Genomic DNA, 19,401 nt, shown 5'->3' on the forward strand with positions numbered 1-19,401 from the left:
ATACTGAGACTTTGTAATGATTTTTTTAGGACACAAATGAAAATATTGTACTTTGCAGTCATATTTGGACAACAACAAAAAAGGGGCTCCTAGAGTTAATGAATGTTTCTTTCAAAATGGTACAGACATGTACTTAGTTGCTTTACTGATCAGATGTGTAAATGATTCACACAATTGTATTATAAATAGGAGCCAGTATTATGCGTTTTGCTTTTCTATGATTGATTATTTTGTCTTTTAGGAAGTGAAATTATTTGAGACGATAAACTGAACAACACCCAATCATGTTTTTTTTTATATATATATCTGAAACCTGCTGTGCTTAGCATACGGTAATTTTCTGTGGTGTGTCGTATAGATCAGAAGAAGTTTGCTGTATTGTTCAGGACTTTCCACAAAACTGATGCTGTGTCATCTGTCTGCTGTCATGGGGGTTGCAGGAAGGCAGACACAGATGATAATATATCCAAAATACTGGTTTTAATGATAAATCCAACAGGCAGAAGATCAGGCGCAATGCACACATAGTACTTGGACGGTGAACAGACAGGGAATGGATGTGTGAGGGACCAACTTATAAGGCAAACATGTGAGGATAATGAATGGAACACAGCTGATACGAATGAACTAAAAATGACGAGCGGGAAACTGAACAAAGGAACATGTGACAAATGAAAACAAACTGAAAGTCCATACGAACAGAAACTAACAGACAAAAACTGAGAAAAAGAAGAAATGAGACTTTATGTTCATGCAATGGAGGCCAGCTATAATAAAGAGCTGTACATGTAAACCCAACTCACTGATTCTAATTAGTTGTGAAATATCTAGAAAAAACACTGGAATATTTATTTTATTTTATACTGTAAAATATTTATACATTTATACACAAGGTTTGCTCAATTTTCTGGCCTATACTCTTCCCCACTTCCTAAATCTCATGAAATTAAGAAAAGTGACATTTTTAATACAAAAAGTGTTTTAGTGCTATACTATACTATAGTGTATAATCTTTTACTTTTACTCTTGAATGTGTTAATGTATTAGTAAAAAACAAACAATCCTAATCAAGACAATGTCAAAGTCAAACGTTAGAGTCCCCCTGTGGTGAAAGTCAAGTTTGGTGTTTTTAATATGTTTTAAGACAAACCATGTGCAAATTCATAAGTCAATAACATTGCTGAATATTTTCCCTTTAAAACTGCAGTGGAAAAAATATCATTATGCTAATGCTCGAGACTCCCCTGAAGCAGGGGAGTCTCAAGAAAAGCCAGGTTATCTCTGTATATTTTTTTGTTGATATGAAAAATCAGGTAGATGTAGAAATATAACGGATGTATAATGTATATTCAGTGATTGAAATGGACCGGTATGCGGTGGTACACAGTACCGCACTTCTCTATTTTTACCTTTAGCGTACCGGCAGTTTTCCTTGCATACCAGCACTTCTGACATGTTGCATGTACGGAAGTCCTCCCTTCTTCAGGAACGTGTTTTGAACTAAGCATCGGGAGTGCCAGTGTGTATATTAAGATGTTATGATGAACAATATGCCTTTCTACACTGACGTTCTGAGTTGTTAAAGTGTTTATAAGGATAGTGACTGTTAGAAGGCAGCTGTCTTGACTCTGACATGGTGAATGTGAACATGGTTTGTGTTACATTAGCAACACATTATTAGCAGCTGTTTGATAATGTAGTCAAGTAAAAGGCTAATCATATTAATTAACGTTACGTGTCCGACGTTTTAAAGAGCGATACCATTGTGCAGCGTTTACCTCAGTAAGTTGACCGAGTGGATCTCTGAGCTGGCGTGAGCGAGTGGAGGCGGAGCTAATTAGCATATTCATAGATCCGCGTATACTAAATGAAGCAAGGGTGTAGAGTTACATTCAAGCTATTTTAAGGCATGAAGTTTTTTTTTTTCTCAGGAAAAAACATTTTAATATGTCATTTTGGTGATCAAAAATTAGTTTTAAGGGATACAATTATTGACTACAGGGGGACTTTAATATTAAAAAGTTTTAACAATCAAACTATTATAATCTAGACTAGGTCAAGTTAAACATTTAATTATCAAAAAAATTAAGTAAGAACTTTCCCATGTTCCCATTCTTTTCTTAAATGGCAAAAAATGCACAATTAGTTTTTGGTGATTTTTTTTTCAGCCCATTCTTTTCTTGGAAAAAAAGTTATTAAAAATCATAGTACATGACTTCTTAAAGTTAGTATAACCTTCACCTTGTCTTACAAAGTTAGTACAACCACCAACTTGTGTTAGTCGTGTTCCTCAGAATCACATGCAAATTTCTGATCAAGGCTGAATGACTGTTGAACTTTGTTTTGATTTTGCAAATTGGATTAATGGTCATACTGTGTCCCTGTTTCTGACTTTTCAGCAACAGGACTTGTGAAAATTTAAAAGTAGGTTATTTTGTTAACCTTTTTATGTTTAGCATTAGATTATTTAACCACTGAAACAACAGCATGACATTTTAATGGTGGTGGTCAGTCATGCGCCGGCTGGGTTGAGAAATAAGTTGGTTAATGACGATAAATCAAGGCGGTAAAGGAGGAGCTGGTTATAGGATATATAAATAAGAGAAAACTGTGTCTTCTACAATACGACAGACAGGTCCTGCATTTACTGGTAGGGTGGTAATGTATTGATCTGAATTTAATCAACATTGACTTGAGCTGAATAATGACGCTATTGCCTTCTGCAAAGCTGCTTTATAGCTGAATTTAATTTGTTTTGCAGTTGATGAACTTGGCAAAATTGACTTTGTTATAGAACTGAATTGAACTAAACTGAGCTGAAAAACAAAACTATTGCCTAAACACTAACTCTGTTACTTTGCTGTTTATTAATCTGAAGCTGAGGTGCTTAATACTAAATAAATGTGTAATAAAATATTTTTATTACAACAAAAATTTTACATTTAGTATTTTCCTACCTTGAGTTACACTTTAAAGCAACTATATATAACAATGTAAATTTTAAAGCAAAAATATATGTGTAAACAGTAAATATTAATACTTCTGAAGTGCTTGTAACATTATAAATAAAACAGTTTGTTTTAGTCTCAGAAACATTATGCATGTCAGACTTTATTAATTCAATCATAAATACAGAATTTATATAATTTTCTTACTGCATAACAAAGCAATACATTATTAAAGTATCTTTTCTCTTTTGCAGAAAGTTACCCTACTTCCTCAGTGCCCAAAAATTCAGAAGAAACTAAAATGGCAAATGGTCCAATAACAAAGTTAGGTGTCTCCACCACTAAGGACGACGAGGAAATACTTGGAGCTCAAGGTTATCAGCTCCTCAATGCTGACCTCAATGAAGGTGCTGGTAAAAACCGGGTCTTCCTTTGGTACAAGAGGGAGTGTGGCATGAGACCGGTGACCAGGATCCAGTTTTCATTCTCAAGTGAAATGAAAGCTGGTCTGGTTAATGCTGGGTATGAGCTGGTCAACAAGGATCTGAATGCAGGAGTTGGTGGAGATCACATCTTTCTGTGGTACTTCTACGGTAACACCGAATATGACATTCCTATTGTGGACCTAAATGTAAGCAAAAATGCCAAAGAAGAGCCTGCTCTTCTGCAAGATGGCTGGGAGAGATTGGGCTGTGATCTGAACCGTGGTGCGGGAGGAAACTATATCTACCTGTGGGTGAAGAGAGAGAAGCCGAGCTTCATCAGTGAGATCACGGCAACTGCTGACTTCAATTCTGACAAGCAAAAGTTTGATCTTGGCTTCACTCGTGTGGATGAAAACACCAATCGTGGTGCTGGTGGAAACAGCGTCTTCCTTTGGTATCGGCGCACAACTGATAAAAGCAAAGCTCTCACTGCTCTTAATGCATCCACCGACTTCCAGGAGAATGTAAGGCTTCAGAATGAAGGCTTCAAAAAGCTCAGTGTTAATCTGAATACCGGAACCACTGGAAATGATGTCTACGCGTGGTACCTGACCGAAGGATGTGAATCGCAGATCAAAGTCATGGTTCTACTGATCAACCCTAACGCCTGGCCCGTGTATCAGAAAGCTGGTGTCAACTTTGTTGACAAAAATCTCAACGAGGGCAACAAAGGCCAGGCAATGTACATAGCATACCAATAGTGCTGTAGCTTAAATAATCAAATTGGTGCCACTATATGGCAACTATAAGCAATTATTGAAAATCATAAAACATGATTTAAAAGCATATTGTCATTGAGGCTTTTGTAATGCACTCAACCACACACACTTCAACTGGCTTTTGTGATTTTGTTATAATGCATTATGAAATAAAGGCTTTTTTAACCACAACAAATGTTTGGTGGGGTTTTTACATTTGTGTGCCTGTCTTTAGAACATACAGTGTCTAGCAATATACACTGTTCACTCAAAATATGTGCATATTTCAGGGTCATAATGCTCAAGGACAAAAAGGTGAATCTACTCTTCTATTAAAGGTGCCCTAGAATGAAAAATTGAATTTACCTCGGCATAGTTGAATAACAAGAGTTCAGTACATGGAAAAGACATACAGTGAGTCTCAAACTCCATTGTTTCCTCCTTCTTATATAAATCTCATTTGTTTAAAAGACCTCTGAAGAACAGTCGGGGTCATTAATATGTACGCCCCCAGTATTTGCATATGCCAGTCCATGATCAAACCATTAGACAAGGGCAGAACGTCTGGATGTGAATCATCAGACTAGGTAAGCAAGCAAGAACAACAGCGAAAAATGGCAGATGGAGCGATAATAACTGACATGATCCATGATAACATGATATTTTTAGTGATATTTGTAAATTGTCTTTCTAAATGTTTCGTTAGCATGTTGCTAATGTACTGTTAAATGTGGTTAAAGTTACCATCGTTTATTACAGTATTCATGGAGACAAGAGAGCCGTCGCTATTTTCATTTTTAAACACTTGCAGTCTGTATAATTCATAAACACAACTTCATTCTTTATAAATCTCTCCAACAGTGTGTTATGTTAGCTTTAGCCATGCAGCATAGCCTCAAACTCATTCAGAATCAAATTTAATACATCCAAATAAATACTATACTTACATAATCCAATGTATGCAAGCAGCATGCATGACGAACATCTTGTAAAGATCCATTTTGAGGGTTATATTAGCTGTGTGAACTGTTTTATGCTGTTCAAGGCAAGCGCGAGCTCCGGGGCCGGGGAGCACGAGAATTAAAGGGGCCGCAGCCTATATATCAGTGCATAGTTAATGATGCCCCAAAATAGGCAGTTAAAAAAAATGAATTAAAAAAAATCTATGGGGTATTTTGAGCTGAAACTTCACAGACACATTCAGGGGACACCTTAGACTTATATTACATCTTTTAAAAAGACGTTCTAGGGCACCTTTAATATATTAGCTGCTTTTGTTGTTTACTATAAGACCAAGTGCTTAGATACTAATAATATTCCAAATTCATATATGGTTACAGATGAAGTGCAAATGTAAAAGGTACATTTTTTTTTTCTTTCTGATGCCCATTAGTCACTTGACCCCACCTTGTGCCATACTGACTGTAAGTGTACTGTGAGCCACTTTGGATATAAAAATATCTACTAAAAAAAAAAAAAAAAAATCCTCATATAAATCACATAATTTATCAGGTCATTGCCTGTTATGTCCACTAAGTGGAGTAATCACTTTACTTTTGAGTTAATGTCTCCGTGATAAGAACAAAACATGCAAGTCAGTCCTGTCAATCTAAGTAAGAAAGTTACAAAGAGCAGCACAGGTATATATATATATATATATATATATATATATGTGATATGCTATTATAAAACATTTTATAAGATATAAGCTATTATAAGGTTTCTTTTGCCATTATTCATCTTTGTCGCACACACACATTGGGTTTTCATGTTTTGTAGGGACATTCCATAGATATAATGATTTTTAACTGTACAAACAGTATATTCTACCCCTTAACCCAAACCCTACATCTAAACCTACCCATCACAGAAAATTTTCAGCATTTTTAGATTTTCAAAAAACATCACTTAGTACAATTTATGAGCTGTTTTCCTCATGGGGACCAAAAAATGTCCCCACAAAGACAAGAATTTTGGATATTGCCATCTTCGTGGGGACATTTTGTCTCCAAAATGTAGGGTACATACCTGAACCACACAGAAATAAAACATAATTCAGTCCTGGTCAGCCATACTCTGCTGCTGGCATTTTCTATTTTAATCGCAACATGCTCTCTTTTTCTCGTCCCCAAGAGAAATATACACCTTTTGTTGAAGTCTCTGTACCCTTATGTAACAGACTCATGACCTGGTTTTAAAAGCATCTTCTGTGCAGCTGCTGCTGTTGGGGAGTTGTTCAAAGTGGAATTTCCTGCCATTTTGCAGTGTTTTCTCAGTATGTCTGAGATCAGATTGGCAGCTGTCCCGCTGTGCTCGGGACAGATAAGAAAAGTCTTCAGACAGCAATCAGCTGCAGGTTATAACACAAAACAATAGTGAAATCACCACAGTGATGTGAAGCAGTGATACTGTCTATAGTGTCTTATGTGGGGCTGCTGAGGCAAGTACTGTATTTCTTTCATAGAATCTTATCAAGCAAACTAAAATTCTCATTTAATCAAGTCTGTGCTCATGTGACAACCACTCGTCCAGAAAAGCAGAATGGTATTATAGTTCACATACTGGAACCTTGTCTGATTAAAACAGAAATTCTAAGCAATAAGCAGATATAGAGTTGCACAAAAAAATAGCAGTTTACTGTGATGATGCTCTTGCAACTTGTGACTAAATTTTTTTAATCATCAATGTAATTTGAATCTGCCTCATCAGATGCTTTCCAACCGAAAACACTTACTTCATAAACCATGGAGTGAAACAAAACAAGTTTTTGCTTTCAGTTTGCGATTATCAGGTGTGGGCACCTTTTTTTATCTAAGTATGTGTACCTGCAGACTATGAGGGATGCCACAGTGATATGCAGATATCTCTGGGTTGTTTGCCACTTGTTGGATAACATCTCACACTGTTGTTTTTACACCTGGAATGGAAAGACATTAGATTAACACATAGCAATAGCAGTTATGTACTGCATTTGACAGTGTGTTGATGTGATATAGTGCTGATTTCCTTAGCGATGATGGGAAAGACTGAAAGTAAAAAAAGGGCAAGGGGTTGAAAAATTAATCAGCGATACACTGAAAGCAAGGGCCTCAATTTAGCAAAGCCAACTAACAGAGAAGTGTACGCTAGCTGACAAAGCAGAAGAGGCATGTGTGTTTGGTGTTTGTGTTGGATATGCTTGGAAATCCTCCAGTGTTGCATTTTTCCAGCATTTGTCAGCACAGGGCAAGTGTGGGTTTCTCTGGTAAAGTCATCAGGGTGAAACCACGAGAGATTTCGAATTGTGTCCTGACCAGGTAATGTTTTTGTGTGTGAGAGTACATGTAGGCATGAAAACTGAACGCAAAACAGAATAAAACTTGCTTTCATTTACAATATATCTTGCTCCCAACACTTTTCTCTATTCAAAATCACAGTATCAGCTAACATAAAAAATATTTTCATGATTTGTTATGACAACATTTTTTCTTTTGTCCAATTAACTTAAATAATTACTGTGGTTCAGATAACATAATATTTTGGGTTTCTGTTGATTAAACCAATCGCCTTCATTGTATTAACTCAAAATTTCAAGGGACTCCAAATTTTAAAGCAACCAGGTAACTTAATTTTTTAAGGTAAAACTAACAGTTCTTTTCTACATTGTAGTTTCTATTTTATATTTTTCCATTATCAAAATGACAGTTTAATGGGTTAATTCTGTCATCACTCACCCTCATGACGTTCTAAACCTGTATGACTTTCGTTCATTTTCGAAACACAAATAAAGATATTTTATTCTATATTTTTGTCCCTCCACTGACAGCTACGCAACTGACACTTTGTTGCTTCAAAAAGTCCATAAAGAGATCATAAAACAAATCCATATATATAGAGAGGTTTAGTACAATTTTTCAGAAGAGACTCGATCGATTTATATGATGAACATTTATATTTATATGATGACTGAATTTAGTATATGTGAATTTTATTAACATATACACATCGATCAGCAAACATAAACAGAAGCTCAAACATACTTGCTTGACGTGCAAGAACAAACCTCATTGGTTCTTGGAAGCTCAAACGTACTGCGTAACACACGAGAACGAACCCCATTGGTTCTCGCACGTCAAGCGAACATGCTTGAGCTTCTGTTTACCAAAACTGATGTGTGGGTTGATGAATGTTTATATGTCAGTAAAAAAAATTGGACTAAACCGATCACTTTATATGGATTAGTTTATGAACTAACCCTTTAAGTGTAAAGTTAAGTTGAAAAATTAACAAATTTCAGAATATTTACTTATTTAATTTGTCTCCCTTTTACTTTAATGACAGCTGCACTTTTGTAAAACTTGATTAATCTTAAATATTTCTTCATGTTTTTCTTCAGTGTTTCATTCATAGTGTTTTTTTTTTTTTTTTTTTTTTTTTTTTATAAATCCTAAAACCCTCTGTCTCAGACTTTTTGGAGTATCAAAAGAAATGTATAAAAATATACTGAATGTTTGAAGAGAGGTGGTGCTTAAGGATCTGGCCTGATAATACAAAGGTCGCAGGTTCAATTCTTGGTAAGGACATAAATGAACTGTGAAATATGCCTTGTTTTATCTCTGTACCCTTGAGCAAAGCAATTAGAAATGTTATAAAATCCATCTGCTCGATGCCAAGTAGGTTTTCAGCCGTTCTGACAGTTTTACCATCCAACAGTGATGGAAAACACCAAGACTTTGAGAAAAGAAAGACAGAATCACATCACTTTCCCTCCTCCATTTCTCCTCAGTGATTAGAGTTTAAAAAAAAACCTGTCCCACATAAATTCTAGACAATACTCTCTTTTGTGGTTTGGTCAGGCTAGCCCTAAACAATCAACTCAAGTTTTGTTATTTGTTCCTTACTTGTGTTTACACAATCTGACCAGGAATTTATGACCCACTGTACAAGGTCAAAGGTTTTCTAATTGGTTAACCACTTGACCCGGTGGTCACCATCACATTGACATACTTCTTACTTTGTGTATGTTTGTGAGTGCTTGTGCGTTCTTTCAGTGAGTTTGGTCTGTGGGAAGGAGCGTCCACGTCATCTATTACCATTAAAGTCATGACCTTGTACCCCTGAGACATTTTGGAATTCGGCACATCCACTGCATGCATTTGTGTGTGTGGAAAGAGCTTGAGAAGTGTGCTGTGGGAACTGTCCTCCAGTACAAGCAGCCAAAAAGAACTTCTTATTTTCCTTCCTTGCCTCTGCACAAGGAACATCCACTTCCTGCCTCTCTCCTAGTGCAAACTGCTGTAGTTACTGATGTATGTTTGTGTGTCTGAGTCTCTAGGACGATAAACATCCTGTTTATGCATCACCATTCATGAAGAAGCATCAAGTACACCAGATAAAAATTCACAAACAGTGAAAAAAAAAAAGTTCTTGTCTCAAAGGAACACACCACTATTTTTGAAAATAGGCTCATTTTCCAAAATAGGCTCATTTTACCGTTTTTGAATCCATTCAGCCAATCTCCGGGTCTGGCGGTACCACTTTTAGCATAGCTTAGCATAGTTCATTGAATCTGATTAGACCGTTAGCATCTCGCTCAAAAATGACCAAAGAGTTTCGATATTTTTCCTATTTAAAACTTGACTCTTCTGTAGTTACATCGTGTACTAAGAGCGACGGAAAATGAAAAGTCGCGATTTTCTAGGCCGATATGGCTAGGAACTATGTTCTCATTCTGGCGTAATAATCAAGGAACTTTGTTGCCGTACCGCAATGATATTATGCAGCACCTGAAAATAGGCTAACTTCCTTCAACGTAACCAATGGCTGCAACTCTGCAACTACACAAATTTAGTGCTGGTCACATTGGAAGTTACATAGCTGGGGACTATTTTCAGGCGCTGTGTAATTTCATTGCGCCTGCTGTACCAATGGTATGGTGTGGTATGGAGTATAGTTCCTAGCCATATCAGCCTAGAAAATTGCAACTTTTCATTTTCTGTTGGTCTTAGTACACGATGTATCTACAGAAGAGACAAGTTTTGAATAGGAAAAATATCGAAACTCTTTGGTCATTTTTGAGTGAGATGCTAACGGTCTAATCAGATTCAATGAACTATGCTAAGCTATGCTATACCGCCAGACCCGGAGATCGGCTGAATGGATTTGAAAACGGTAAAACTCAACTGTTTAACTCTAGGAGAGTTGGAAAATGAGCCTATTTTCAAAAAAAGTGGAGTGTTCCTTTAAAGGGGTGGTTGATTATGATTTCACTTTTTAACTTTAGTTAGTGTGTAATATTGCTGTTTGAGCATAACCAACATCTGCAAATTTACAACACACAAAGTTCAATGAAAAGGAAGATATTTTCTTTTACAGAGATCACTTTTTAAGGACTACAAATGGCTGGTAAATGGACTACAATGAGCTTCTTCCCAGGTTAGTGACATCACTAACCCTACAATTTACATAAACCCTTCACCAATAACACACAACAAAGGGGGTGAGGCCATGTTGTGCTGCTTTAGAGAAGAGGAAGAGTTGTTGTAGTAGAGTGTTGTTTCCATGCCGTCATTTTACACTGGACTGCTTCACAAACGATGGTCAATTCAATGCTGGTTTTGCACAAAAGTTTAACATGGCGGCACATGCTAGTCGATGAGTTGAATCAACTCCACAGCAACTACATACATTTATCCACTAACCATTCAGAAACGTCCAGTTGCATTCAAAAAGTTATAACTTCTTCCTGAGTCTCTCCATCATGTCCGACTCTAGTTTGAACAATGTAAGGATGAACACCATTACTGACAATTGTCATTGAAAACCCTCTTCTGGAAAGCAGCCAGGAGCAGCAGCTCATTTGCATTTAAAGAGACACACACAAAATGATGATGATGACCCTCTAATTATCACTGTCTTACCATGGCAATATAGGCTACTATACATTTTAGAGAATAAAACTATTGTTCTGTCATTAATTATTTTATGTTTTAATTCATTATGGATATTCGTACCCTGAAAATTATCCACAGTCATGGCATGTGAGATATTACATTTGCAAGTGAAATACTACTTTTTAAACACTTTTATACTGTTTACCTGCTTGCCCAGGTAAAGTGCACTTGTACATGGCTGTCCATGTGATGTAAAAGAAAACGGGACTCATCAGAGCAGACAACCTTCTTCGCCCACTCTAGGCGCTTTTGACAGTGGATGGGTCATCACAGGCACTTCGACTGGTCTGCAGCTACGCAGCCCCATACTCAGCAGAGTGCGATGCACTTTGTATTGTGACACATTAAATCCTCGCATTAATGACTTGTGCTACAGTAGACCTGTTGCCTCAGACCAGACAGCCTTTGTTGCTTTCATGCATCGATGAACCATCCACACCCTGTCGCTGGTTTGAGGTTTGTCTAGTTGCCTTGTCATAACAATTTGGTCTTTGTCATAGTTGCTCAGATCTTTATTCCTGCCCATTTCTCCTGCATCCAACACGTTGATTACAAGAACTGCTTAGTCTACCTAGTCCTTAATATGTGGCCTTGTTAGGAGAAGATCAACAATATTCGCTTCATCTCTGACTGGTCATAATGTTTTGGCTCATCAGATTATATAACAATGATTATTTTTCAGTCCATAAAAGTATCTAAACAGTTGCTGACCCGTCTAATAAAATGCACGGGCCATTACACTGGTTAAAATTCAATTTTGATTTCTCTGGATTTAAACATGTGAGTACACAAGTCCACAAAAAGTATAACATTTTTTTGGATATTTTAATGAATGAAAGCTTAGTAGGCTTCCACATCTGGGATTTTTTTTGCCACAGCTGTTTGAGGTGAAATACACAGCGCTTATTTGTCACTCACTTAATCTAGACCAGATTGAAAATGGTCTCACTTTTTCAACTATTTTAAATCTGCTGCAACTGTTCAGCTGTTAGCTCACTGAACCGTGTTACCTTTCTTACTCTCACATCTCATTTTTGTTCTGAATGCGTTCTCATATTTATTTTTACAAGAAAGCAATTCTTTTTGACTGGGTGTCAAAATTGAAAACACTAAATGGAATCACTTGCGCCATTTTGAATATTTCATCAATTTGCCATGAAAATTCCTTCATTATTCTCACGCCAGTTCTAGGAAACCTATCCTGTGTACTGTATGTTTGTTATGTTGCTCAGGTTTTCACACAACGACAGCTATGGCAGGTATGGCTATCTCTACGTCTTTTGTTTCCATAGCAGACCTGCTTTACAGAGGAACAGTCGTGAAATACTTCATTCCAACGACTTCATGTATTATCCTGGTCCTGTTGTCTAAGGGTTTCTAGACAGCTATTTTTAAAATACTTTCATTATAGTGTAATGTCACTTGACTACATTCTGATCGTGTTGTACCATAAATGTGGTACTTTCAGTGCAATGAAGTGAAAGGATTTTTGTATTTTTCATTCTCTGCTCTACAAACTCTACAAACATATGCTTTTTAGTACTGGGCCATACTAACCAGCCAAACCTTGACTTCTTGGTTAAATCTACATTTAACAATCTTCTGAATCAAATCTGAATCAAATGCCTCCTTAATGTGCTTAAAGAAATATACACCTTGTAGATCACTGTGTTTTAATGTGGCAATGCGATGATGTGCATGTCAGAGAAACCCCAGACAAAAGATTAAATTACTGATAGACAATAGCCTAACCTCAGGCTGCCTTGTCCCAGTTGCAAAGACTTCAATCTTTTTGTTTTCCATTGTGTGTTACAAGAATAATTATGAGAAATCCCAGTGCTACATACTCAAATGTCTACATTGAGACATTCATGCTCCCCTTGAGCCGTGGAATCAGCTAATAATTGTGGTTGTTGTATGAAAGGGTAGAGGAGATTGAAAGAACTTGAGTCTAATTTCAGATGAGATGGGAGATTATGAGAATGACTGTTATTATAAGTTCTCCAGATCCATCATGTCGTAAATGCAAATGTGCTCTGCAGGGTGAGTGATTTTCCATTCCTCTCTTTCCTTTAAACGATCCATTCCTGCTGAGGAGCAGATCGGTGGAAAGAGACTCAACACAGTCGCTACCCTGTTTCAGGTTTACTTACTTTGCTTTTTTGTCTTTGTTTCTACTGGCATTAATGCATTATGCATAATTCAGCTATGTGATTGAGTATTTGGTTTCCCTAAATATTAGTGTTGCCTCCGAAACTGAGTTTGCGGCTTTTCCTTATGCGTCAACATTGAGGGCGTTGACTAGTATTTCTAGCCCCCTGGTGACTAACACAGAGGCTAGCACAACTTTCACACAAAGACAAAGTCTTTCATCCTTGCCTTTTTTGAATATTACGGACTAACTTCTTGGCATTGTGTCCAATGTCTGAAAAAAAAAACATACTGTACAAACTATTTATTTTCTGAAGTAAATGCTTCCCAAATCCCTGCAAATCTCATCACCATAGTTTGGGTGGTTGTTAGGGTGTTGCTATGGTGGCCTAACCCTCAATAAGCCTCATGAATTGAAGTATCATTCATGTTTGTAGCACAAATGGTCAGATAAGAAAATAAATATGATGGCATGTTCTTGCGTTAGGGAGGACTGAAATCACAAAATGTAAGAGAACCAATAAAAACAGCATTAAAATCATCACCATGTTTTAAAACACCATCAAATGTACGAGAAGGGCTGGCTAGCGATAATGTTCTGTTAAGTTACTTATCATGTCTGTTCCAGATTTATGGATGTATTGTTTTACCTGTCTGAGCTGTTTTTGACATACTGTACTTTAGTTTCTATTTCAATCCCTTTAAATACCTTCCAAGAGCCCAGTGGAGAAGTACATTTTTCCAAAATAAGAATGGAAGAGCAAAAAGAACACCAAATAGGGAATTAATTAAGGGTTAAAATGATGACGTTGGACTTTTTTCAGAACGGATGTACGTGCCTCCTGAGCATCAGATTCCATATGTTTGCTGATAGCAGTTTATAGCATCTTTTTGCTGAAGTAGGACGTGCTGTGTCGCATGGACCCTCAGCTTTGGACAAATTCCTGACTGAAGAGTTTAGAGGATATGACCTTTTCTCCCTCATTGACCATAATTGCATAATGGCATCTGCTTTCTCTGTGCCATGTTTAGATGTGTTCCCACAACAATAAGGAGCACGCTGTGACTTATGTAAGTCAGGCTAGATGCAGAGTGACGATTTGCCTCAACTGGGAATGTCCCAGCAAGGTGATTTCCCTCTTTGGAAGCCATTCCTTGCATGTCAGGCCCAAGGAATGGACAACACCTTTGGACTTCCTATAAATGTGGCACAGAGCTTTTTGTATTTGAGAGTTTCTGCAGGAGGAAATAGCTCTTTATTAGTAAAATAAGCATTGCTGATGTCATGCTGCTCTAAAACAGGCGTGTCATTACTCCAAACAGCCTCTCCCGCAATTGTGAGATTACAACTTGGAAAAGCAAGGTTTCACGGAAAAGGCATGAGCAACGAGACTACATTCAGACAGGATTGCGTGTGTTAGACAGACACACCTGTCGCATGAGCTTCTTAACACCTTGGGAGAAAGGATGGTTTTTCAGAAAAGAGTAGAATTTATATGCTTCAAATGAATCCCCAAAATAGTCTCTGACCCAAAATATCCATGGCCTGAATTCATACTGAATCACTGACCTGAATTTGCTTAATTGAAAGATGCTTGATTGTTTGCAGGCATGAAAATGCCCTGTCAGTATACAGATGCATGAAGTTTATTAAAGTGCTGATGTTTTGCACCAAACGCTTTTTGTTTGGTTTCGTTTTATCTAATTTTTGCTTAATACAGTACTATATCAGTAGAATTAATATTTGTATATTAAGTTCAACATATTAAATTGACCCCTGGTTTGTTGACAGTTTCAAAGACAAGGCTGAAGTGTAGTCCTAGACTAAAGTTAATGATTAAGCTATCTTAACTGAAAGTAGCTCGCACTGAGATATCTTAAAATATGTCAGTGCCGTTGTTTTTTCTCAAAATGCACACGAGAAAGGTTTTTTTCTAAGGCACATTTACAAAAGCTTAAAGGGTTAGTTCACCCAAAAATGAAAATTCAGTCATTTATTACTCACCCTCATGTTGTTCCACACCTGTAAGACCTTCGTTCATCTTCAGAACACAAATTAGGATATTTTTGATAAAATCCAATGGCTCAGTGAGGCCTGCATCGCCAGCAATAACACTCCCTTTTTCAATGCCCAGAAAGCTACTAAAAACATATTTAAAACATTCCATACATACAGTGGTTCAACCTTTATGTTATGAAGCGACAAGAATAATTTTTGCACACCAAAAAAAGCAAAATAACAACTTTATTCAACAATATCTAGTGATTGGCGATTTCAAAACACTGCTTCATGAAGCTTCGAAGCTTTACGAATCTTTTGTTTCGAATCAGTGGTTCGGATCACCAAAATCACATGATTTAAGTAAACGAGGCTTTGTTACATCATAAGTGTTTTGAAACGTTTCGAAATTTCAATGGTTCACGTGACTTTGGCACGTGACCACTGATTCAAAACAAAAGATTCGTAAAGCTTCGAAGCTTCATGAAGCAGTGTTTTGAAATCGTCCATCACTAGATATTGTTGAATAAAGTCGTTATTTTGTTATTTTTGGCGCACAAAAAGTATTCTCATCGCTTCATAACATTAAGGTTGAACCACTGTAGTCACATGAACTGTTTTAAATATGTTTTTAGTAGCTTTTCTGGACATTCTGGAGTGTTATTGCTGGCGATGCAGGCCTCACTGAGCCATCGGATTTTATCAAAAATATCTTAATTTATGTTCTGAAGATGAATGAAGGTCTTACGGGTGTGGAACGACATGAGGGAGAGTAATAAATGACAGAATTTTCATTTTTGGGTGAACTAACCCTTTAAATGTACTAATTAAACTAAGTTCTGTATGTGAAACCAGGCCTAAATTACATGAAATTAACAAAAATTAAATTAGTAAAAATTGAATAAAACATTAAAGTAGTTGGTTGTATGAAACAGCATTTTTTCAGTTGCAGTTAATATTTTTTCAAAGTAAAACATTACTAAGTGCTTAATTAAAGTGTACTGTGATCTTCCCAGCTATAAAGTGTTAAAATATTTGTGAAAGTGAGTTGTGACTGTGACGTAGTTTGCCAGTTGTGTCCTCTGAGGACCCCAGACAAATGCATGTCTCTTCACAGTGTCTCTGTCATGCCGTGAGACATTTCTTGTCGTGTGGTTTTCCTGTCATGCAAATCACCCAGCCATGCAGAGTGACATCTGACGGGACAGATGTTCTGGCTATTTAGGCAATAGCATATGAGAAAGACTGTTATTGTACATCTGTGAAAAATCATTATCCCTTTATATTAACCCAGTGCATTGGGTTGCCCCATCTTTACAAACTTTTCTTAGAGTGTATGGCTAAATGCATGATGTTACATATCTCTTCCTATCTCAGGATGCTGATTTGCAAAATGTCACATCTGACAACTTTATTTTATCTGCCAACTCTCTGAGGCAACAGCCAACATCTCTCTCTCTCTCTCTCTCTCTCTCTCTTAGTCATTCAGAGAAAAAAAGCCAATATGAATGAATCGTTTGTGTGGTTTGACAGCTAAATTCATATCTTGGTTTTTTCCACACACTCAACAAAAAATGCTGCAGCCACTGTGTGAGCATATCAGCGTGAATGACTGGAAATCATGATGTCATTATAGGTCAATGAAGCACACACATCACTAACATCAGCATTAAAAAATATCATTGAGACAAAAAGACAATAATATGCACTAGCGAGAAACATGCAGTGTTTGAGACACACTTAAGGCCTATGGGCCTCTCTTATATATGTTTTGAAGAAGATATGTTTATAATTAAGCTTAAAAATAATTTAGCACATTTTGGCTTATGTATAAATAAATGAATACATTTCAGTGTTTAATTTTAAGGACATCATCCCCTGGTTTCACAGAGAAGGCTTAAGTCCCAGACTAAAACGAATGCTTGAGCTATTTTAACTGAAAGCAACTTGCACTGGCTTAAAATATTTTGTCTCAAGATGCACATCAGTAATATTTTTTTCTAAGGCACGTTTATGAAAGCCTAAATTGAACTAAGGCCTAATCCTGGCTTAATCTGAGCCCTGTCTGTGAAAGCAGGCCAATATGTGCTTTTTTGTGATAAGTAGAAGTCATTTTCTACTGTGTTGGTTCATCACTTGATTTGTTCAGCACAATGTCAAATTTGCGTCCTGAAGTAAAACCAGTTGTGAATCACGGCTTTAGAGTCTCTTTTATAATTTGATTGTGTGTTTGTGAGCTTGAAAACTGTGGGAGAGATGGAGAGAAATAAAAAGGAGGGGGAAAAAAAGAAAACTATATTATTAGTCATTAAAAAGCTACCAAAAAGCCCAGATGTCTCTGAGGCAAAAACACACGCTCAAAGTCACATTTAGAGTGTTTTACGACTCTATTTAAATGCAGACAACTGTTATATTCTTGAAGTGTATTTCTCATTGGGGAAATCCCTGATGATTTTTTTCATATGTGGACCAGTTTATGTGGAGCCGTTACCTTTGAACCCTGCTGTCTGGTTGGATGCCTTTACAAATGAGGTTTTAAGCTGAAGGAACATTACACTTTAAGGTTTTCCCTCCCTCGATTTCAGACGAGACCCTTAGGAGCAGGCGCAGAGCATGGGAGCACTGTTTAGCTCCCTGTCAGAGTCTGCACAGGAAATCTAGGAAATTCCTGACAGAGATGCGGAAATCCGTCCGCTGTTTGGGGAGTTGTGTTATGCACACAGCACACACACACTTACACACACTCAAATACAAATACTTCTGTGTGAGGTGGGATACAGATCCAGAAAGATTTTTAAGGATTTTGCTATTGTGTGTGTACTGAATGTGAAAGTTATTCAGCTAAATAAAGGTTCTTTATCAGATCAAGTCGTTCCGAGAAACTTGTTGAATGCCAGTGACTGCATTTCAATTTGTCGTGTGAACAGTAGTTTTTCAGACTTTCCATATGTACCCATGCCTCAACTCTTTTACAGTTCAGCACTTAATCACATTTTTTACAGCTTAAATAATTCAGAAATCTAAACACCAAACGTTGGAAGTACTGCTGTGTCCAAACCACAAAACCCTGTCCGGAAAATGTGGAGTTCACTGGCAGCCTCTTTAACCCCAGAAATCAAGCCCTTTTAATTCTTTTTTGCCTGAGCTTTAAAAGTCTATAACGTCACTTTAAATATTATGGGAATGACCGTTTTTAGCTAAATCAGTGCAAAAAAGCTGCAGTTCAAAGGTTTGAAGTTGGTAAGAATCTCTAACGCTTTTGAAAGAATTATCTTATGCTCACCAATAGAAAAGTTTCCATTTCTAAGATATGCAGTCTTGCATTACTCCAGTTACTCCAGTGTCACACAATCCTTCAGAAATCATTCTAATATGGTGTTTTGCTGCTCAAGAAACATTTTTCATTATTACCCACATGGAAAAAACCTATATAAACATATATGTTTCAATATAGGTTTTGATATAGGTTTTTAATATATGTGACATATATAAAATTGGCCATTTTCCTATATTATATGTACATATATGTACATATATGCACACACACATATATATATATATACATATATATGTACATATATGTACACATATATACACACATATATGTACACATATATATATGTTACATATATTTTGTTATACATTTCCTTCTTTTCCACTATCTTCATACAAGAAAGAATTGACCTTGTAAATGTTTCTGGAAAACGTGTAGATAATATATCATGGTAATATATTGCCATAGTTAAATTCCATAACATGCCAATTACATGTGATACCAATTTCACGTGTTCGCACATACATAAGTTCTTGCATAATTTTTTTCGTTAATTCTTAGTTTTTGCCTTAATAGAAAATATGAGCTAGGCATCATGTATGACAGTCAAAAATGAGATATGAGCTACAAAATGACCAGATCCTGCCATTAGCTATATAGAAGACATATTTTGTATGTATAGGGCTTATATGTGGATAGAAGAAGCAATACAGGAGACCTATATTTCCTGTATATGCACATATATGCACCTCAATTTTGCCTATATGTGGCATATATATACGCATATATGCAGCATATATGCCGTATATATACGGCATATATATGCATATATATATATATATATATATATATATATATATATATATATATATATATATATACGCATATATGCAGCATATATGCGTATATATTAT

General features: G+C 36.5%; 1 protein-coding gene across 1 annotated transcript; it reads left to right on the forward strand.

Moving 5' to 3' along the window:
- The first annotated feature begins 2,496 nt into the window (after positions 1–2,496).
- Positions 2,497–4,323, forward strand: si:dkey-30j10.5. Its single transcript, XM_048209209.1, has 2 exons — positions 2,497–2,650; positions 3,203–4,323. The coding sequence occupies exon 2, from the start codon at positions 3,250–3,252 to the stop codon at positions 4,132–4,134; it is 885 nt and encodes a 294-aa protein (XP_048065166.1). The 5' UTR covers positions 2,497–2,650; positions 3,203–3,249; the 3' UTR covers positions 4,135–4,323.
- The last annotated feature ends 15,078 nt before the right edge of the window (positions 4,324–19,401 follow it).

Source organism: Megalobrama amblycephala, linkage group LG1 (assembly GCF_018812025.1).
Source record: "Megalobrama amblycephala isolate DHTTF-2021 linkage group LG1, ASM1881202v1, whole genome shotgun sequence".
Classification (NCBI taxonomy): Eukaryota; Metazoa; Chordata; class Actinopteri; order Cypriniformes; family Xenocyprididae; genus Megalobrama; species Megalobrama amblycephala.